Genomic DNA, 22,664 nt, shown 5'->3' with positions numbered 1-22,664 from the left:
CACTTTCACTTTTTACTTTCATGCATTGGAGAAGGAAATGGCAACCCACTCCAATGTTCTTGCCTGGAGAATCCCAGGGACGGGGGAGCCTGGTGGGCTGCCGTCTATGGGGTCACACAGAGTCGGACACAACTGAAGTGACTTAGCAGCAGCAGCAGTACTGGAGTGGATGGCCATTTCCTTCTCCAACATTAAGTGTAAGGGAAATAAAAAGCAAAATAATCAGACCAGGGGATTTTCACTATTTTTGACTGTGAATACAGAGTTCTAGTCTTCATTCCTCTCCGAATTGACTGTGAGAAAAGCTTTTCATATCTAGGGTGGCTGTTCTCTAACTGGTAAGGCAAGTAGACCTACCAAAGACTATGAATTACTAATATACGTCTACACTACTGACACTACTTGGATATATGCTGCTAAGTCGCTTCAGTCGTGTCCGACTCTGTGCGATCCCATAGATGGCAGCCCACCAGGCTCCCCTGTCCCTGGGATTCTCCAGGCAAGAACACTGGAGTGGGCTGCCATTTCCTTCCCCAATGCATGAAAGATACATACAACAATCTGCAAACTAAGTTTGTATTACTAGACAATCTTTAACTACCTACCAGCTCTGAGTATTATTTTGCTTCTAAATGAGACATTAATTACACTCAAGCTATTACTGTCCCCACAGCACAGACACAGCAAAGTAGAAATATCTAGATAGGAGACTGCTAGAGCAACTGTTTCCTGAAGACACAGGAGACTGTAAGCTGGGAAGGCACGCAATATGTGGTAGATCCCGTAACAAAATCAAAAGTGTAAAAACAATTAGAAATTAACATGATTAATTAAATGGCTGTTGAGAACACTTTGTTCACTGTAAGACGGTTATGTACAACGGGAGGGCTTGGCACACACAATGAACCTTCCCCGCGGGCACGTGGCTTTTGCGAAGCCTGAGAAGGAAACCTTCAGACTCTCGGGTTTCCCAGCGAGCCTTGCGCTGCTCTTGGCGGGAAAGGTGACCTGAATCTGGGGTCAAACTCTACTGTCTCGCCTGCGCAGGCAACCGTTGAAGGAATGGGCATGCGCGACAGACGGAGCGCGTGCCGTTTCTTTCCGGTCCCCTGGTTGCTGTCGGCACGACTCTCAGACGATACGTAATACATATTTGTTTCGTTTTTGTTTTCATTCTTTTCGTCTTTTGCTTTATAATGTCTTCTCCGTTACCTCCCATCTACTTTTGAATTTCTTAAGATCTTAGTGGTGAAACATTCAGGGGAGGGAGAAAATGTATACCCGCTTTTTTTTCACAGAGGTCTTGAGATTAGGTGAACTCTGGCATCCAGTCCAGGCCTGACAGGATAACAGTAAATGGTCACGGTAAATAGACTCTTCCGTGAATTCTTCTAGATGAATTGTCTGGTTAAGAAAAATGAAATTGGGACCAAAAAAAAAACCCTCAAAACTTTTATCAAAGAAATGAGAAATCTGAATCAGTCCAAAAAATCTAAAATATGTTTTACTGCTGTTTTATGGTTGTTCCACTGCTGCTGCTGCTGCTGCTAAGTCGCTTCAGTCGTGTCCGACTCTGTGCGACCCCATAGACGGCAGCCCACCAGGCTCCCCCGTCCCTGGGATTCTCCAGGCAAGAACACTGGACTGGGTTGCCATTTCCTTCTCCAGTGCATGAAAGTGAAAAGTGAAAGTGAAGTCGCTCAGTCGTGTCCGACTCTTCGCGACCCCATGGGCTGCAGCCTTCCAGGCTCCTCCGTCCATGGGATTTTCCAGGCAAGAGTACTGGAGTGGGGTGCCGTTGTTCCACAGAGTAGAACAATATGTTATATCCAGAGCCATGCTCAAGTTCCGGGAAGGAAAGTTACGTGATTTGGTCATTTGGAAACTACCAATTTAAAACAAAAATTAAAAGATTATTTTAAAGGATTTGGCAGGGGCAGTTTTTCATTACCTACCTGTACAGTGTTATCAATGTTTGAATACTGCGAAGTGAAGAAAATAGTAGACTGTGCTTTTAAAAAAAAAGCACTCTTTTAAAGCGCTTTCATAATAATCCCTTTAAAAAAAAAAAGACTTTTAAAGAGCTTTCTTAATAACCCATTTTTGTGTCAGGCTTGCTAGTCAAGCGGCTTGAAATTAACAGTTTACTTAATTCTATAGCAAAATGAACCTCTGTTTTCAAAGATTCTAAGTAAGAAAAAAAGAGTCCCATTATTTATTCCCATAAAACTCTCTTGACTTTACATGTAGTGAACCAGATTAGAGATAAAAATAAGATCTGAAGTTAAAGCTTGTATTTCTGTCACAAGGTTGGATTAAAGAAAATATCAGAAGATGGCCACTGCACAATTACAGAGAACTTCCATGGTATGATTTCTTGTATTTTAATATATTTTAATTTAGCTAATTTTATTGTTTCTTGAATTATCAAGTGTTTTTATGTTTGAAAAAGTTGAACCTTTGAGAGTTTAATGATGCCAGTAAACTCCATGTTGTAAGAAATATAGATATTTGCTAAACTAATTTGAATTAATGGAGAATTTTATTGGATGCTTGATGCATTGAATTAAATTGCCGCTTCAAATTCAGCTTGCATTATCAGGTATCAGTGAATGCTATTACGTTGCCTTGATGAAATTATCGCTAATATTAGTCCTCTCCTAGAACATGAATTTTTATGCCCCACAGATATAAAATTGTCTTCTCTTCACATATCTTGCACTACAGTTACCAGTCTGTGTTAAACCCAGTAAGTGACTAAAGAGAAAAGAAGGAAAAAATTAGATAGAAAAGTCAGTGCTATCTATCCATGTGTTATGCAGTTAACCTACAAGGGGATTTCTAATGATATTTAAGCAGTTTTTGCCTGTTACCTTTAGACTGCCACCCTGGAAACTCCCTCACAGTGTAGAAGCCATCCTGATTTTCTGGGGATTCTAACCACCATGGTTAAGAATTTTGGAGAAGCACCATGTTTATGCAAAAATATAGATCTACTTTAAGTTCAAGAAGACTGTATTTTTATTTTTTAAAATATTTATTTATTTTAATTGGAGGTTAATTAATTTACAATATTGCATTGGTTTTGCCATATATCAACATGAATCCGCCACAGGTATACACGTGTTCCCCATCCTGAACCCCCCTCCCTCCTCTCTCCGAGATTGTGTTTTTAGTAAAGCTAAATAAAATGTTTTTACTTTCCCTTGAATTTTAGAGTGCACTGATATTTCCTAATAGGATATCAACTGAGCAGCAGTCTTTAGTGTTAGTGAAGAGGCTCCTAGCAGTTTCAGTATCCTGCATCACATATTTGAGAGGAATATTTCCAGAATGCGCTTATGGAACGAGATATCTAGATGGTAACGTAATGTTTATTTTAAAACTTTCTTTAAATATGTTATTTTTTAGTTTGACTTGCTCTAAAATGGTAGTTTTTTACTTAAAGGGTTTGTTTTTATAATAGCAGCTGTATTGAGATATGATTTGCATATCCAACAATTCACTGATTTAAAGTGCAGAATTCATTGATTCTGGGTATATTCACCACTGCTGCTGCTGCTGCTAAGTCGTGTCAGCCATGTCCGACTCTGTGCGACCCCATAGACGGCAGCCCACCAGGCTCCCCTGTCCCCGGGATTCTCCAGGCAAGAACACTGGAGTGGGTTGCCGTTTCCTTCTCCAGTACATGAAAGTGAAAGGTGAAAGTGAAGTCGCTCAGTGTGTCCAACCCTCAGCGACTCTATGGACTGCAGCCTTCCAGGCTCCTCCGTCCATGGGATTTTCCAGGCAAGAGTACTGGAGTGGGGTGCCATTGCCTTCTCTGTTCCCTATTCTAAACATATAAATAAATGAAATAATGTAATATGTGGTCCTTTGTAATTGGCTTCTTTCACTTGACATAATGTTTTTAAGTTTCATTCATTTTGTAGCTTGGATTACTGCCTTTTTTTTGCCGAATAATATTCCATTATATGAATATACCACATTTTATTTATCTACTACCAGTTGATGAATATTTGGGTTGTTTCCACTTTTGGCTTTTCAAATAATGCCACAATTATATACAAATTTTTGTTTGGACATGTAAGTGATTTTTCAAAGTATATTCAATACCTTTGAAAGCACTTAATCATAAAATTTTCCCTCATCTCTCAAGTATAATATCACCTGACATTACTCTTATAATGATGAAATAAATAGGTAAAAATATCCTATTGCTTATAGTCTCCTACAGTGGTAGTGTATGTTCTTGTAGTGTTATTTTAAAGAAGTAAAAGTAATACAGCCATTTTATACTATAATAATGATTTACCATACATCACGTAATGTGTACCTTATATTGTTCACCAACTTTGTTGGCAATATGTTAAGCACCATGTTAATGTGTGATATCTTGTTAGTTCATATTACAGGCCTATAAGTTAGATACTATTCATGTTTTTCACATATGAAACCTGAGACTGACTGATCTTAGTCCTTTCCGCTGTATTACTAATTGCTTCCTTGCAGGGCTCTGTCTGATAGCCTTTTAACTTCTTGGCCTTTTGCAAGTATTTAATTGGGATAAGGGGCCAGAGCAAATTTTCTAAGAATCTTAGATGACAATTTCATGAAAACATTGTATCTAAGTGTTCTATATCTTTTAAAATGGAAATTTTTTTCTCTCCACCAACATTCATCCTAGGCAATTATGATGCTATTTTATAATAAGGATAAAAAGATGATTTGTTTCCATGCAACCTTTCTTTCTTTAATTTTATTAACATCAATCATCTGGAAGTTCATTGCTATTAATAATAAACCTGTAATATACAACTGAAGAAAATAATCTTCATTTAAGTTTTTTGATGCTTACTAATCTTAAGTATCTCTGTATCCTTACTTTTGTATTTAGATCTTTGTGTCAAAATTCTGAGAGAAGATAAAAATTGTCCAGGATCTACACAGTTAGTGAAGTGGTAAGTAAAATAAATAATGAAAGAAAATTATTTTTCTTAAATATTTTTTTGGTACCTTGTATACATTTAAGTGTTTAACCCAGTTTTAGTGATTTCCCCCTTTTATGCTGGATACCACTTCTGCAGATCTTTGGATTTTTGCATTAAATTTTTCTTTATTTCATGCTCCATGTGAGCAGGCTTAATTTTCCTATTTTTGTTTCTCTGTTTTCCTTTTTTTCAATCCCCTATTGACATTTTATATTTCTACCACATTGTTTTGTTTTATTGTTTAAGCTAGTAAATAAGGGAGCTTCATTATTAATAATAATTGTATATTAGTAATGAGATAATGAGACATTAAAAGAACTATTTTCTGGAAGTGAATTCAGTCTAAAAATGAATCCTTATTTATTTTTTAGGATGTTAGGATGCTATGATGCTTTACACAAAAAATATGTAAGTCAATATCTCTTTATTCTTTTTTCATAGTTTATATTCTACAAATGTAAAACAGTTACCATATAGTAAAAGATTAATTTAAACTAACTTGGGTATAGGCCAGCCCAAAGCTAAAAGTTTGAATATTTTAAAGATTCATATTCAACTCACTTAAAGCTAACAGAATTATTACTTAACAAATTTTGACAAGCCAGTTTTGATTATTAGCACTCATTTGCCATACCCTTCTCCAGGAGATCTTCCCCATCCAGGGACTGAACCTGTATCTGTCATGTCACCTGTACTGGCAAATGGGTTCTTTACCACTAGCACCACCTGGGAAGCCCCATTTGCATTAATAACATATATTAACTTATAAAAACTTAATGAATTAAAACATCCTTTGAAATAGTTCTTTCATTAGTTTCACATGCCTTCTAAAATCATATTTATACTAATAATGTAATAAATTATTCTTCATGAGAATTTAAAAATAAACTTACATGTAGTCTAGGTTAAACTGTGACAAGGTTTTATATATACTTACTGAGCTTACATTTATATCAACAAAGCAAATCTAACTCTAAAAAATTATGAAAAAGATAAAATTTTATCCATGGTCACCAGCCTTCTTCATTAAGACATTATGTTTTTAATATTCATTAAATGAGTGCCTGTTCTGTGCTAGGCACATATATTCTAGGTAGGAGCTGGAAAGTTAAAATGGTCAACAAGACAAAGAGGGCCTCTTCTATAATGGGGAAACAGCCAATAAAACAAGGAGATTAGATAACATCCAATTGTGTTAGATGCCATTAACATTTTAAGAAAAAGAATGTGGCAAATGGAGAGATGGTGTAACTTTAGATTGGGTAGGTGGTCTGAAGAGCTTCTCTGAGGAGGTGATACTTAAGCTGAGACTTGAATTAGAGGAAACCAGTTAGGCATTGATATTGGGAGAATATTCCTGTCAGAGCAGCAAATGCAAAGAGTTGGAGGGGAATTTGGCCAGTTCAAGGAAAAAAAAGAAGGCCAGAATGATTGGAGTGTGATGAGCAGAGCAAGAGAGTGGCAGGAGATGAACCTGTGGAGAGCCAGGGCCAGAGCATTCAGGGCTGAGTAGGTAGAGCTTGGACTTTATTTTAGGTACAATAAAAGCCATTTGAAAGATTTGAGTAGAAATGTATCATCATTAGATTTATATTTTAAATTAAAAGAAAAATCACTTTGCTATTTAAAGAATATGCCATCAAAGGAGAAAAAGATTGTAATTAAGATCAATAACACTTAATCCATTACAGAAGTACTGATGAAAAATAATGGTGTCTTAGACCAGGATGGGGCTTTGCTGGTGGCTCAGTGGTAAAGAATCCTCCCACAATGCAGGAGACCCAGGTTTGATCCTTGGGTCAGGAAGATTCCCCAGAGGAGGGCGTGGCAACCCACTCTGATATTCTTGTCTGGAGAATCTCATGGACAGAGGAGCCAGGCAGGCTACAGTCCATAGGGTTGCCCAGAGTCAGACACGGGCTGAAGCAACTGAGCACACACACATATAGACCAGGATGACAAAGGAAAAAAAATGAAAAGATTCAGGATGTATCTGACAGAACTGATTGGATTTGTTGATAGATTGGTTCTGGAGTATAAGGAAAAGATCCAAATTAAGGGTGACTTGGATTTTGGCAGATTACTAGAGTGAATGATTTCCTGTGATTCTCTATTCTGTTAGGCCCCAAAGTCTCTTCCCTTTACTCAACGAGCAGGGCCCTGAACTGTTTTTCTCAAAACCAGTTCTCATATTGGGTAAGATTTAATGAGTTATTTCACAATATGTATTTTCCTTTTAACTGGCAGTAATGCCTCATTTGCTTAAGTCAGTGATAGAAATTTCGACTTTCAATAAGATAGCTAGAAATAAATATTTGGGGGAATAGGGAAGGATATTTGAGATACCGCTTTACCTGCAACAAATGAAGTTTGTTTTTTCTGAGATTATTTTCATTAGGAACAAATGTTGAAATAGGACAAATAATTCTTATGATCCATCATGCAAAAATATAGAATAAAAATAAGATTTTTGTTCTTTGTTATATTTCAGCTGAGGATGGTTGTTCTAGCTGTAAGTATTTTTAAATTGTATGTTCCTTATAAAAGACTGTTAAATTCAGCATTGCTTAATTAAATAATGCTGAAACCATCTATTTATTATATCATTTGATACAAACCACTGATCTGTTCATTAGAAAAAAGTAATTTTGTTGTGAGTGGGTGGGTTGTTCTGTATTTTGCTTTACTGAATTCATTTAATATTTTAATCAAAATATCCAGTTTAGTTCTCCTTATATGTAACTTATGTAACTCAGTTGTAAATTGTTTTTAAATAGGTGTACACCAATCCAGAAGACCCTCAGGTATGTTTAAGTTAGTAAAGAAACATAATGCCTCTAATATCTATAAGTAACATAAAAGTATAATAGTTTCTAATGCTTTAACTGTACTTTTGTCAATGCACTTTCACATATATTTTCACATTTGAACTTCATAAAGACTTCTGAGTTAAGACAAGGCGTGTATTGTTACCCTTAAACAGATTAACGTCTTTAACTACAAGGGAGATTTGTGTGACTGATTCAAGGCCACAAAGATACAAACCATTAGAAATAACCTAAATCTCCTGACTTCTGATCTTTTACAGTGTTCTTATTTTTAACGGTCTTCTTTTTATAGAATTATAAAAGGAGTTGAGTTTTAGAAAAATAAGATGCTAATCCTTGATCTTTGACTGTAAACCCTAATCCAATTACATCTACCTGTTCATCTGACAATTAAAGAAAGGGTTATAAGAAGTGAAAGGGAAAACCAGAGAAACAAAACGGTATACTTCCCTGCTGATCTAGTGGTTAGGAATCCGCCTGCCAATGCAAGGGACACAGGTTTGATCCCTGGGTTAGGAGGATCCTATATGCCCTGGAGCTACTAGGCCAGTGCTACACAACTTCTGAGTCCACGCACCTGGAGCCTTTTCTAAATTCTTTTCTGCCTTTTCTAAATCCAGCTTGTACATGTGGAAGTTCTCAGTACATGTATTGTTGAAGCCTAGCTTGAAGGATTTTGAACATTACTTGCTAGCGTGTAAAATAAGTGCAACTGTATAGAAGTTTGAACATTCTTTGGCATTGCTGTTCTTTGGAATTGGAATGAAAACTGATCTTTTCCAGGCCTGTGGCTACTGCTGAGTTTTCCAAATTTGCTGGCATATTGAGTGCAGTACTTTAGGAGCAGCATCTTTTATGATTTGAAATAGCTCAGCTGGAATTTCATCACCTCCACTAGCTTTGTTTATAGTAATGCTTGTGCTTACCATATAGTAAGGATTTAAGTCCTGTGCTTAACCATTCTGTTAGTGGAAAAGATGTGCTGCCTCCCTTACCTGCCTATTAAGGAGTTCCTTCCCTCTGGTATGTAAAACATAAATTGCAGTGAGTGGGGAATAAGTATCTTACCGGCACTGAAGTCCCAAATCCCAGGCCCTGGAATTGACTATTTAGGATTGGAAAGTTTCAATGGATGAATATGGATTATCATGCAGAAAGAATTATTAAATGGTGAGACATAAAAAAATCTATACATAGCTACTTAGCCACCAGTTCAGTTCACTTCAGTCACTCAGTCATGTCTGACTCTTTGCGACCCCATGAACTGCAGCACGCCAGGCCTCCCTGTCCATCACCAACTCCCGAAGTCCACCCAAACCCATGTCCATCGAGTCGGTGATGCCATCCAGCCATCTTATCCTCTGTCGTCCGCTTCTCCTCCTGCCTTCAATCTTTCCCAGCATCAGGGTCTTTTCCAATGAGTCAGCTCTTCACATCAGGTGGCCAAAGTACTGGAGTTTCAGCTTCAACATCAGTCCTTCCAATGAACACCCAGGACTGATCTCCTTTAGGATGGACTGGTTGGATCTCCTTGCAGCCCAAGGGACTCTCAAGAGTCTTCTCCAACACCACACTTCAAAAGCATCAATTCTTTGGTGCTCAGTTTTCTTTATAATCCAACTCTCACATCCATACGTGACCACTGGAAAAACCATAGCCTTGACTAGACGGACCTTTGTTGACAAAGTAATGTCTCTGCTTTTTAATATGCTGTCTAAGTTGATCATAACTTTCATTCCAAGGAGTAAGCGTCTTTTAATTTCATGGCTGCAGTCACCATCTGCAGTGATTTTGGAGCCCAGAAAAATAAAGTCTGACACTGTGTGATGGGACCAGATGCCATGATCTTAGTTTTCTGAATGTTGAGCTTTAAGCCAACTTTTTCACTCTCCTCTTTCACTTTCATCAAGAGGCTCTTTAGTTCTTCTTCACTTTCTGCCATAAGGGTGGTGTCATCTGCATATCTGACGTTATTGATATTTCTCCCAGAAATCTTGATTCCATCTTGTGCTTCCTCCAGCCCAGTATTTCTCATGATGTACTCTGCATATAAGTTAAATAAGCAGGGTGACAATAAACAGCCTTGACGTACTCCTTTTTCTATTTGGAACCAGTCTGTTGTTCCATGTCCAGTTCTAGCTGTTGCTTCCTGACCTGCATTCAGGTTTCTCAAGAGGCAGGTCAGGTGGTCTGACCCATCTCTTTCAGAATTTTCCACAGTTTCTTGTGATCCACACAGTCAAAGTCTTTGGCATAGTCAATAAAGCAGAAATAGATGTTTTTCTGGAACTCTCTAGCTGTTTCAATGATCCAGCAGATGTTGGCAATTTGATCTCTGGTTCCTCTGCCTTTTCTAAAACCAGCTTGAACATCTGGAAGTTCATGGTTCACGTATTGCTGAAGCCTGGTTTGGAGAATTTTGAGCATTACTTTACTAGTGTGCGAGATGAGTGCAATTGTGTGGTAGTTTGAGCATTCTTTGGCATTGCCTTTCTTTGGGATTGGAATGAAAACTGCCCTTTTCGAGTCCTGTGGCCACTGCTGAGTTTCCCAAATTTGTTGGCATATTGAGTGTAGCACTTTCACAGCATCATCTTTCAGGATTTGAAATAGCTCAACTGGAATTCCATGACCTCCACTAGCTTTGTTTGTAGTGATACTTCCTAAGGCCCACTTGACTTCACATTCCAGGATGTCTGGCTCTAGGTGAGTGATCACACCATCGTGATAGCCACCAGTATTATATATCAGATTCGTAACTATGATATTTTCTATTTTAGACAATTTCAGAATGTTACCAATTTAAATTCAAGTACACCAGTAATGGACCAGTCATGGACTTCACAAGGTAATTATTATTCTATAGTTCTCTCTTCATATTGCAGATTACCACTTATTCATAATAATACTGTACAGCTAAACTTTAGAAATAATTCTGAAATTCTCGAGCATCCCTAATGTACTATCAAAGATACAAAATATCTTTGGAGTGGCTGCAAGCCAGAATTCTACAGATAATTGTATATATTTTAATTGTGAAACAGAGCCAAAGAGTAGGAAATCTATTGTATGCTTATGTGATTAGAAATACAATAAAATTCATCATTTGTGTCCTTTAAAAAGTCTTACATAAAATGTGTATTAACATATGTAAATTAATTTAGAATTATAATATTAACAATGATATTAAATTTTTTATAATAGTGGTATTAAACACATGAAATTGTAACTTTTAACAACTTGATACATTAATAAGAATAAGAATCTTAAGTAGTAAAACATGAAGTTATGTTATTAGAAGCCATGGATGTCATAAAAGAAACTGTGTGATTCTCTTCTAGTAAAAACCAAAGCAGTGAACCTAATATGTCATCTGCTGACACCAAGAAAGCAAGTATTCTTCTCATTCGCAAGATTTATATTCTAATGCAAAATCTGGGACCTTTACCTAATGATGTTTGTTTGACCATGAAACTTTTTTACTATGATGAAGGTACTATTTCCAGATCATCCTGTTTTAGTTGGTACCTGTATATTTTCTTATTAATGAAACAGTTGGTTTACATCCCAAATATTTTTAGGCACCTAAATTTTTTTATATATATAATATTTTAATTATAAAATTTATATTTTATGTTGGTATTTGAAAAAAACGTACACTTCTCCAGTGATAAGAACATGTCCATTTGAACCTCAGCCTCATTCATAACTAAAGAAATGAAGCAATGACTTACCAGATCATACAACTTATGAAATCATTATTGGCAGGGATGTAGGGGGAAGCAAGCACTTTCGTATACTCTTGATGGAATGTAACCATTAATGTGCCATATAACATTTTAAGAGGACTATTTGGCAATATAAAAATTTTAAATTCTCTTTAAAATATTTAAAATATTAAATTTTCTTTAATCCTGAAATTCTGTAGCTAGAAAAGTATCTTGGGAATATACAAAGACAAATATGCAAGGTTATATGTTTATGCATTATTGCATTTGTTAAATGGAAACAAACTGGAAATTTAACATTGAATGTTCTTTATTGGAGGATTGAGTAAGTAAATTATAGTGTATCTATATAATAGAATGCTGTGCAAGCTATTTAAAAGAATGTGCTGTTAAATTATTATCCAAAAAATATTAAAGCAGATTTAAAAGTGATGTTAAAAGCAGCTAGGTACAGAAGACTATGACTTCATTTGTGTTTTTTAAGAATATATATATATATATATATATATATATATATAAAACATGCATAGTATCTTCTAGAAGAACACAAAGCATCAACAATAATAACTAACATTTAGTGAATACTTCCTCTGTGTCAGTTCTGTTCTGATCATTTTATAGACTTCAATACCACAGTGACCCTAGGAGGTTGGTGCTAGTATTTTCCCCTCTTGACAGATGAGGAAACTGAATCAAGAATGACAAATAGTTTCCTCAAGTCACATAGCTAGTCAAGTGTAAGGAAAAAAATTTACCTTTAAGGAATAAAATAGGAACTTTGAGATAGTAGGAGACTGCATTTTACTTATTATTGTATGTCCTTCTATACTATTTAAAACTTCTTTAATATGCAGTATATTCTATAATAAAATTAATATATTTTCTTCAATTTCATGAACAACATAGTTTATACTTACTTTTCTGCAGTTACACCCCCAGATTACCAGCCTCCTGGTTTTAAGGATGGTGATTGTGAAGGAGTGATATTTGAAGGGGAGCCTATGTACTTAAATGTGGGAGAAGTACCAACGCCTTTTCACACCTTCAAAGTAAAAGTGACCACTGAGAGGGAACGAATGGAAAACATTGGTTCAGGTATATTATCACCAAAACAATTAAAAACACCACTTCAAAAAATTCTTACGGACAAAGATGATTTAGAAGATGACCAGGAGCATTACATAAGTGTAAGTATACTTAAGGAGTTACAAAGTACAGTAGTAATGAATGTTTTATTGAATTCTGAGTACTTCAGTAGCTATAAATACTTATGATCACCATAAACTCAAGTTTGAAAGGTACCATAAAGAAGGTTTAGGCTTGTGGTTTTAAAACTTTTCACGTGGGTGCGAAGAATATTATTCTCAGAAATTTAAAAGCACAACTATTGTGAATGAAGTAGGGAATGGTCCTAGAGGCGCAGCCATTCACCGTCTCACCTACCCTCATGGTGGACTCTTAAGAAAACCCCTTTGTCTGGAGCATAATTTGAAAACCATGGAATCCCCTGGTGGTCCCGTGGTTAGGACTTGGCACTTTCACTATCTGGGTCTGGGTTCAAAAAAAGAAAAGAAAACCACTGAATGACTCCAGTCACCCAGACTAATGCTGAAATCTTTTCTTCAACACCCTTATTAAGTGCTCATGTAAGCCTGTGGTTGAATTTCTTCAGGGCCTGAAAATCAGTGTCCTGAAGGAGCTTGGAAGTTCCTGGAAGTCAGGAAAAGTGTCTTATTCAGCTTTGTATTTCTTCTGTACCTAGCATTTAGAGTCAGAATGTATTCTCAATATTGGTTGAATGGATGGATGAATTGAACTATTTAAAAAAGATTTTTTTAAAATTACAGCCTCATTCCCAGAAAATCTTTCATCATTATTGTTTGTTCTTTAATCTCACCTTTGTGGTTTTCTCTCATTTTATTCTAAATTATGATCACAGTTCTTATGATAGGGACTAACTATTCTGTTTTAGGCTCTGTAGCCAAATCCTTACAAATAGAAAACTCAATTTTCAACCAGTTCAGTCAAGAAGGAATCGTCTTCCTAAAACCTAAATGCCAGTCTTGCTTTATAAACAAAAATGGCTGGGATTTATGAAGCATTCTTTAAAATATTTAAAGCTCTTTGACGTATGTCACAAGGAGAATAATAAAGTAGACATACTTTATATGTCTTTTTATGTCATACCATAACTGTGCTTATCCTTTCCCAACTCCCTGAAGAGGGTTCAGAGTTTATACTAGTATCTATACAAAAATTTCAGAGCTACGGAAGTTGTAGCTTATTGTGTTACCATGTCTAATTCAGTGCTCTCAAACGATAGTAAGATCTGGGGTTCTTAGAGTCATCATACATTTTTCAGAAAGTTGTGTATTTTTACTGTCTACCTTAAAGCAGTCTTACAAAGTAAAGAAAAGTAGGATTTTATACTTTGGATAAATAAGCTGCCTTATAATAAGTATAAGACCACTTTATTTGCAAAAAGCGTGAGGTCATTGTAGTGTTATATTATATTTAACCTTCATGTAAAACAAGCTCGTTAATAAATACTACCCAGTTGCTTTAATTTCTTTTTGGAATGTGTCCATTTTTTTCCTTCATGTCATTATGTAGGATGAGTTTGACACTGAAACTAAAATGGAAGAACCGGAAAAAAACCCTGGCTGTTCTGTACATAGAGGTGAGAAGTTAATGAAAATGTAAATTAATTCATTTCCAATTCAATTTTATACCATTTTAACTCTTTTATTTATTTTCTTAACAGAAGCAGGTTTGGTTTGTGAGGAAGATGAAATGAAATCTAAAGGAAGTCCAGATTTTTCAATTTCTCATTCTCAGGTATAAACTTCATAGTTCTATCTCATTTTTAACTTGAATTTTTTCAAAAGACAGATTCTTATATGCTTATCTGATTATTTCTCAGATTTTCTTATATTCTAGGTATTTTAGATGAAAATTAGTTATTAAGAATGCTTACTAACAAAACTTGGGAATTATATGTTGAAAAGTTTTGAGTGCATTATTGTTTGATTTGTTTAGGAATAAACCTAAATACTGTTCAAAGAATCTCAGAATTTCAGAGGTAAATAGTATCTTAAGCAATTATTAATTTAAATCAACCACCTTTGTATTTGCAAATGGAGTGTATAATACATTTTTGTTGCCTTGGAGCAGAACATGTTTAATTTTGTTTTTCTAAATATAGTAAAATCCTGAAATAACATTTAGAAAAAATCAACCTGAAAATAATGGGGCTGATGATTGCCTACCTTCTTCTGCACAGCCCTTCTCCAGTGGGTGTGGGCTGAAGTTCTTTTCTTCTGAAAGAGTGGTATCTAGTGATAATTTCAATCTTTCTCAATTCAGTGAATGGTCAATGTACAGTGTACAGAGTCAGTTTCAGTATCTTTACCTTTGTACTTTTTATGACAGTAAGAATCAACACAAAATTATTGACTTTAATTAACTCAAAATAGCAAGACCCTAAATTTTATGTGATTGAGTTTTTGACCCCCATTATTATGAAAAGCTTCTCTTGTATTGTTTTAGTGGTTTCATGTAATTATTTTCTTTTCTAGGTTGAACAGTTAGTCAGTAAAACATCTGAGCTTGATGTGTCTGAAAGCAAAACAAGAAGTGGAAAAATTTTTCAGAATAAAATGGTAAAGGCATCTCTTTAGATTTGATTTCATTCTAACCTTGTAATTTTCCCTGTAGTTGAGTTTATTTTGCTTTGAATACTTCATTTATTGGACCAACATTTAGTAAGCACATACTATTAATATGTGTCACTTTACTAGGTACTGGAAATATAATATGCTCTTAGCTTAAAGTTTAGTAATTTGAGGTAAACAAGCAGTGATATAGCACTATGATAGCAGTCAGAATAGGCTACAGAGACACAAAGGAAAGAATGGTTAATTTCACTGAAGGTGCAGTGGAGAGGGAAATGCAGAGGAGCTTTGAGAAGTGACACTGTCCTCCAGACTTCCTCAGGATAGTGACACTACCCTCCTCTATTCCCAGACTCCCAGGAAATTCCCAGGAATGCTAAAGTGTTCCCATGCTCTATCTTGTGAGTAGGTTATCTTATTAATAAGACATTAAAAATAATTATACATTAAAGTATATATACATACATAGCTTACATAAAGGGAATCTAATATTTTAAAGAAAAAACACCACTACTTTATTTTAGTTTTTTATCTGAGTTGTACTAAACTGAGATTTGGGCTTCCCAGGTGACACTAGTGGTAAAGAACCCATTTGCCAATGCAGGAGACGCAAGAGAACACGAGTTCCATCCTTGGGTCGGGAAGATCCCCTGGAGTGGGAAGTGGCAACCCACTCCAGTATTCTTGCCTGGAGGATCCCATGAACAGGGGAGCCTGGTGTACTGTGGTCCATAGAGTCACAGAGGAGGACACAACTGAGGCAACTTAGCATGTATGCAAATAGAGGTTTATATTTTATTTTAGGTCTTTTAAGTTACTCTCCAAGGTTCAAAGGTGAATAAAAAGCATTCTATAAAATATATGAGCTATTATATCAGGGAATTCCCTGGCAGGCCGGTGGTTATTACTCCATGCTTTTGCTGCAGGGGCACAGGTTCAATCCCTGGTCAGGTAGCTAAGATCCCACGTGCTGTACAGCTCAGCAAAAAAAAGATATCCAAAGTTAGGAAACAAATGGCACACTCTTAACAGTGGTATGCTGAAGGATTTCTTTCCCCCTCTTCATTCAGTGACATTATGTTTTTCCTACCTACCTTGAAACTGGACATAATGAAAGTATTCACAGCATTGTTGTTGTTCAGTTGCACAGTCATGTCTGACTCTTTGCAACCCCATGGATTGTGGCATGCCAAGGCTTCCTGTCCTTCACCATCTCCCAGAGTTTGCTAAACTCATGTCCATTGAGTTGTTGATGCCATCCAACCATCTCATCCTCTGTCATCGCCTTCTCATGCCTTCAGTCTTTCCCAGCATTGGTATCTTTTCCAACGAGTCGGCTCTTCATTTCAGGTGGCCAAAGTATTGGAGCTTCAGCTTAGCATCAGTCCTTCCAATGAATATTCAGGGTTGATTTCCTTTAGGATTGACTAGTTTGATCTCCTTGCTGTCCAAGGGACTCTCAAGAATCTTCCCTAGCACCACAGTTCAAAAGCATCAAGTCTTCAGTGCTCAGCCTTCTTTATGGTCCAACTCTCACATCCATGCATGACTACTGGAAAAACCATAGCTTTAACTAGACAGACCTTTGTCGATAAAGTGATGCCATGCTGTCTAGGTTGGATGTAGCTTTTCTTCCTAGGAGCAAATGTCTTTTGATTTCATGGCTGCTGTCACCATCTGCAGTGATTTTGGAGCCCAAGAAAAAAAATCTGTCACTGTTTCATTTTTTCCCATCTATTTGCTATGAAGTGATGGGACTGGGTGCCATGATGGTAGTTTTTTGAATGTTGACTTTTAAGTCAGCCTTTTCACTCTCCTCTTTCATCTTCATCAAGAGGCCCTCTAGTTCCTGTTTGTTTTCTGCCATTAGGGTAGTATCATGTGCATATCTGAGGTTGTTGATATTTCTCCCAGCAATCTTGATTCCAACTTGTGCTTCATTCAGCCCAGCATTTCACATGATGTACTCTACATATAAGTTAAATAAGCCAGGTAACAATATATAGCCTTAACATACTCCTTTCCCAATTTTGAAGAAGTGCATTGTTTGATGTCCAGTTCTAACTGTTGCTTCTTGACCTGCATACAGGTTTCTCACGAGGTGGTCTGGTACCCCCTTCTCTTGAAGAGTTCTCTGTAGTTTGTTGTGATCCACACAGTCAAAGGCTTTGGTATAGTCAATGAAGCAGAAGTAGATGTTTTTCTGAAATTCCCTTGCTTTTCCTATGATCCAGGGGATGTTGGCAATTTGATCTCTGGTTCTTCTGCCTTTTCCTAATCCAGCTTGTGCATCTGAAAGTTCTTGGTTCGTGTATTGTTGAAGCCTAGTTTGAAGGATTTTGAAGATTACCTTGCTAGCATGTGAAATGAGCACATTGTACGTGGTTTGAATATTCTTTGGCATTGCCCTTCTTTGGAATTGGAATGAAAACCGACCTTTTCCAGTCCGTTGGCCATGCCTTAACTCAGGATTTATTTCTCCCAGAGAACTGGTTGTTAAACATTTACCAGAACACCACTGATGATAGTGCCATTTTTAGGTGTCCTTTTTTTCCCACATTCTTGATGGAAAGTTAGAACTGGCAAGCAAGAAATAAAAGAATTCCAAAAATTACTACCTCTAGCAGCAAAATGTTATTTCTAGGCAGCTTCTATTTAAGATGAGTATCCTTTACTATCCTTTACTCCACCGAAGTACTCCTAATTTTGTCAATAGTGACTGAATTATGGTTAGAAACAGGCAGGAAGTGAAGATATTTAATATATATAGTAAGGAAGTTATTGAAAAGTACATTTCAAGCATCAGAAAATAAATATGTACTTTCAGAGGATAATACTATGAAAATGAATAACTTGTCATCATCTAATATTCATTTTAAAAATTGTATGTGTAGCATTATTCACAATAGCCAAAAGATGGGGAAAAACCCTAAATGTTCTTAACAAATGAATGGATAAACAAATGTGGTATATCCATACAGTGGACTATTATTCAGCCGTAAAAAGGAATGAAGTATCAGTCCATGCTACAACTTGGATGAACCCTGAAAACATTATGCTCAGTGAAAGAAACCAATCATACACACACACATGGAAAAACATTATATGGTTCCATTTATATGAAAGTCCAAAATAAGGATTTCTATAGAGACAAAGTCTTAATGCTGGTGAAAGAATGAGGGAATAGTGGAGTGATAGTTTTAAGAGTACAGGATTTCTTTTTAGAGGATATATTGTGTGCTCAGTCATGTCCAGCTCTTTGGGGCTTCATGAACTGTAGCCCACCAGGGTCCTCTGTTCATGAAGTTTTCCAGGTAAGAATACTGAAGTGGGTTCTCATTTCCTACTCCAAGGGGATCTTCCCAACTAAGGGATCAAATTCAGGTCTTTTGTGTCTCCTGCATCAACAGGCAGATTTTTTTTTTTTACCACTAGTGCCACTTGGGAAGCCTTTTAGAGGATGAAAGTGCTCTAAAATTGACTGCTGTGATGGTTGCACAACTCTGTGAATATACTTAAAATCACTGAAGTTTGTATATTTTAAATGGATGAATTTTATGTATCTGAATTATATCTCAGTAAAGTTTTTTTTTAAAAAAACTGCATATAGTTGCCTGTGGTTGAACAATCATGCTGATTGTTCTTTGAGAAATAACCAATTGGTAATTATTCTATCTTTGTGGAGGCTAATGGAAATCAACAAGTAAAATCTAAGGACAATCGGAAGAGAACTCAGCTTGAATCTGGGAAAACAGTAAGTCTTATAATAATATATAGGTTGAATGAAATGGCAAGTATCAGAATATTATTCCTGTAGATTAAGTTAATGATAAATATGATATCCCTGGATATACCTCAAAGCTCTAGTTTTCAGATCTTGTTTAAATATATTCGATTCTAAAAAATTGGGTCATTTTAAAATAAAATGTGGTACATTGTTTTATTAATTTTCCCATGTAAACATTTACTGTCTTATTCCATGAATGATTTGAAATAGTTGGAGGAATGTATAAAATAAAAATCAACATCAGGAAAAATATGAATAGGATAAGAAAAAAATGAAAGTACAAGAATACTCAGGCCATTTTATTTATGTAGAATTAAAATTGGGCCACAGATTTCATCTGAGCTTTCTACAGATTAAAACTGAAGTAGAAACAAGTTAAGTTACTAAATCCACATGTTCTCTAAAAATATAGCATCTCTTAGAAAATTTTTCTGACCTAAATTCTATAACAAGTTGTATTATATTTGGAACCTTATTTTAGCAAATCAGATGATGTATTTGTCATTTCTGAGATAAATATTTATATGTTTTCAACCACAATTTTGAGTATTATTCGGTTCAGTCGCTCAGTCGTGTCCGACTCTTCTCACTCCCCTCAAAATATTTTACTGTTTTGAGTTGGTGGTTTAGTTGCTAACTCATGTCCAACTATTTGCAACCCCATGGACTATAGCCTGCCAGGCTCCTCTGTCCGTGGGATTTCTCAGGCAAGAATACTGGAGTGGGTTGCCATTTCCTCTCCAGGGGATCTTCCCAACCCAGGGATCAAACCCAGATCTCTTGCATTGAAGGCAGTTGCCTGCACTGGGGGCAGATTTTTTACCAACTGAGCTACCAGGGAAGTTCTACTATTTTGAGGACATAATATCAAATCTTCTAAGTACTCCAGCATCCCTAATGAAAACCTTATACTTTGCAAAACTGTATTCAGCAGCCATTAGGAGATATAAATAACAAAATTTTAAAAGGAAGAAATGGAGGGAGGAAGGAAGAAAGGGAAGAAGGAAACTCAGACATAAAAAAAACCTCTAAAATTAAAGATATTTAAACTGGAAAGTATTCTTAGTAATTGTTTTCTTTTGACAGGTCCTTCATCCCTTTGATTCTTCTAGTCAGGAGTCAGTGCCAAAAAGAAGAAAGTTTAGTGAACCGAAGGAGCGTATATAAAATTTTTTTTTTCTGCATGTTTGCAGAGTTCTTCACAACATTTAAACTAAAGGTCGCTATATTGCTATTTTAAGGTGTGTTTGTCCTACCTCTGAAAACTTATATATGGTCTTAAGCAGTCAGCACACTAAAATGAATCCTTAACTGACTATCATATTGTGATCCTTAATCTTATCCGAGACAAATTCAAGAGAACTTCTGTATAAAAACAGAAGTACCAGTGTCATAATTCTATTAATTATCCTCTCGATATTGATGTATCTCCCATTTTGGCAGACAGTTCCTTTAAACACATTAATTTTTTAAGGCCCTCTAAAAGCCATTTTTTGAAGTAAATGATGTTTATTTTTGTATTAAATTTTTCTAGAAATTTACTTTTTACCTGTTAAAACTACAGTTTAACACGCTGTTAATTGTCTTATTAAAACAATGTCTTCAGTACTTTGACACAGTGTATTAACATGATAATATATAATGTACAATTTAAAATTGGTGTTTTACCTTTTTAAATAATTTTTACAAGACAAAATGACTGATTTTAAAATCTAGCATTTTTGGCAGCATAAATAAAATATTGTTCAGCATCTAGACTCTTTCATGGCTTCTACTTTTTATTTAAATAGTAGAAAATGTTTAGGCACTAATTTTGAAATCATTTTGGTAGATATTTTTTTCAAGAGTTGAGCACACTTCCTAGAACTTTTGGATGGTAATGTGAAAGATACTGTGCCTTCAGTGAGAAACCTGGGACCCGGTTCTAGACTTTAGTATTTCCTGTGCTCTAGAAAAGGAAGGCTTAAAACTTAGTCTGTTTGCCTCTTGCATTTTCAGCAGCCATATTCTAAAAAAATATACATTATCCATGAACTTGCCAGTGAGAAACAGTAATGGGAAATGTTAGTATGAATGCTGTGGTAGAAATGTGCCTATCCTGTTTAATGTAAACCAAATAAACGTCCACAAACTGACCCAGATCGGGCTTTTCTGGAACAGGAAAGTTAGGGATAAGCTAATTGTCGAAAACAACCAATTTTTAAATGTTTATGTATTCTTAGCTTTATTGGATCCCAACTCATCTCACCTAATTGTCCCAGTATACACTGCTACAGAACACACCTGCTACACTGAGATTGCCCAACAAAAACCTTTGTAGATCGGAAGCTGGTGATAGCTCACTAAACGCTTTGATTGGCCGGTTTAATGGGGGTGGGGATCGCAGCCCTCTTTCCTCTAGCTACCAAGTTTCTTTCATTGGATTGACCAGCTGTCAGGTTAAACCCAAACCTGCCTCCTTTTGGTCGTGTTTGTCTGGAGCGCAACACAATAGCTGGGGGGAGAGCCTCCCCTCGCAAGCTCTAATTGGCTGAACTCAGCCTCGGAGGTTTCTGATTGGCCCAATGAAGAAACACCAAGGTAGGTTGCCTAGTGATCCTGAGGAAGCTGATGTGTTATTCCTTCTCTGCATCGAAGGATCAGGAAGTTTGTTCTCTCTGCGTGGCTGAGAAGTTTTTCACCTAGCAGGACGGGGGTAGTTGGTGGGGGTGGGGACAAATGTCCCCATAAAATAGAGCGCAAGCTGCAACCTGCGTTTGGCTGTAACCCAGGAGTAACGTCAGGTAAGCAACGGGGGAAATACATCTAACGTCCAAAAAAAATCTCTCCAAATATTTTACTTTATGGAGAGAAGGAGGTTCATATTTAATTTGGGGGCCATCGGTTTTTTTGTTTGTTTTTTAATAGGCTTTTTAACTAGTAAATGTCCAGGGATGATTAATTCTTCAAAGAAAATCCCCACTCCTTTTTTTTTTTCCGCCCTGAAGAGACTAAGTTTCTTGGATTGGATTAGAAAATAAGCCCTATTCACAGTGCCAGATAGGGTTAGTGCCCAGAAGCATTTATTTCATGGTTCTCTTCTTTTTTCACTCCTACGCCTGCCTCCCACCAAGAATTATTTGAAATACAGCCTTGAACAAAGAATCTTTTGTAAGTCACTTTATTTATGTTTTAAATGTTCTCATGTGTTTCTGAGTATTCATTTTAATCAGTATATATTTGTTGAGCAGTTACAACGTTAAAGACATTTGTGTTAGTTGCTATGGAGAATATAAATACCCAAGAAGACAATATCCCTGCCCTCAAGAAGTTTACAGTTGAGAGACAGCCATACCAAAAGAAAGACTATAATAAATACTTTAAAGGAAGTAAGTATAAATAAAGTTGTTTGAAAGTACAGCTGAGAGAAAGACCTAGCCATGGGACACTGGGTAATGGAAAAGCAGATTCCCTGAAGACTACAGTGGGTCCTCAGTAAGACTTCAAAGAATTAGTAGAATTTAGAGAGGAAGGGAAGGGGGAGAGAACTCCATCCTCTACAAAGGAAGGCATGACATGTTTGTGAAATGGCTTAACAGTACATTTGGAGTAATGGGAAATATTGCTAGAAGATAGAATGAGATCCAGTCATAGAGGCTCTTGAATGTGCTCTTTTG

General features: G+C 36.2%; 2 protein-coding genes across 5 annotated transcripts in view; both read left to right on the top strand.

Annotated features, from left to right (window-relative positions):
* The first annotated feature begins 1,011 nt into the window (after positions 1–1,011).
* The window catches only part of HORMAD1 (HORMA domain containing 1), a 42,228-nt gene continuing 20,575 nt past the window's right edge, over positions 1,012–22,664 (top strand). Inside the window, exons 1-15 of one of the 3 annotated variants that reach the window (XM_060413929.1) lie at positions 1,017–2,367; positions 3,218–3,362; positions 4,898–4,961; positions 5,363–5,399; positions 7,483–7,503; positions 7,769–7,795; positions 10,600–10,667; positions 11,161–11,312; positions 12,475–12,734; positions 14,161–14,227; positions 14,312–14,385; positions 15,126–15,209; positions 18,907–18,975; positions 20,095–21,791; positions 22,122–22,158. In XM_060413929.1, coding sequence (XP_060269912.1) covers positions 2,335–2,367; positions 3,218–3,362; positions 4,898–4,961; positions 5,363–5,399; positions 7,483–7,503; positions 7,769–7,795; positions 10,600–10,667; positions 11,161–11,312; positions 12,475–12,734; positions 14,161–14,227; positions 14,312–14,385; positions 15,126–15,209; positions 18,907–18,975; positions 20,095–20,175 — 1,182 coding nt within the window. In that variant the 5' untranslated portion in view covers positions 1,017–2,334 and the 3' untranslated portion in view covers positions 20,176–21,791; positions 22,122–22,158. Of the gene's footprint in view, positions 2,368–3,217; positions 3,363–4,897; positions 4,962–5,362; positions 5,400–7,482; positions 7,504–7,768; positions 7,796–10,599; positions 10,668–11,160; positions 11,313–12,474; positions 12,735–14,160; positions 14,228–14,311; positions 14,386–15,125; positions 15,210–15,573; positions 18,976–20,094; positions 21,792–22,121; positions 22,159–22,664 lie in introns of those variants that run through there. The other 2 variants (XM_027965012.3, XM_060413936.1) reach the window with 2 other exon arrangements.
* The window catches only part of GOLPH3L (golgi phosphoprotein 3 like), a 47,626-nt gene continuing 46,582 nt past the window's right edge, over positions 21,621–22,664 (top strand). Inside the window, exons 1-2 of one of the 2 annotated variants that reach the window (XM_042251417.1) lie at positions 21,621–21,791; positions 22,122–22,158. The gene's annotated coding sequence lies outside the window, so the exon portion shown is untranslated. The remainder of the gene's footprint in view (positions 21,792–22,121; positions 22,159–22,664) is intronic. The other variant, XM_004002460.4, reaches the window with a different exon arrangement.

Source organism: Ovis aries, chromosome 1 (genome assembly GCF_016772045.2).
Source record: "Ovis aries strain OAR_USU_Benz2616 breed Rambouillet chromosome 1, ARS-UI_Ramb_v3.0, whole genome shotgun sequence".
Lineage (NCBI taxonomy): Eukaryota > Metazoa > Chordata > Mammalia > Artiodactyla > Bovidae > Ovis > Ovis aries.
Note: the sequence above shows the minus strand (reverse complement) of the source record. Positions and strands in the feature narration are given on the sequence as shown.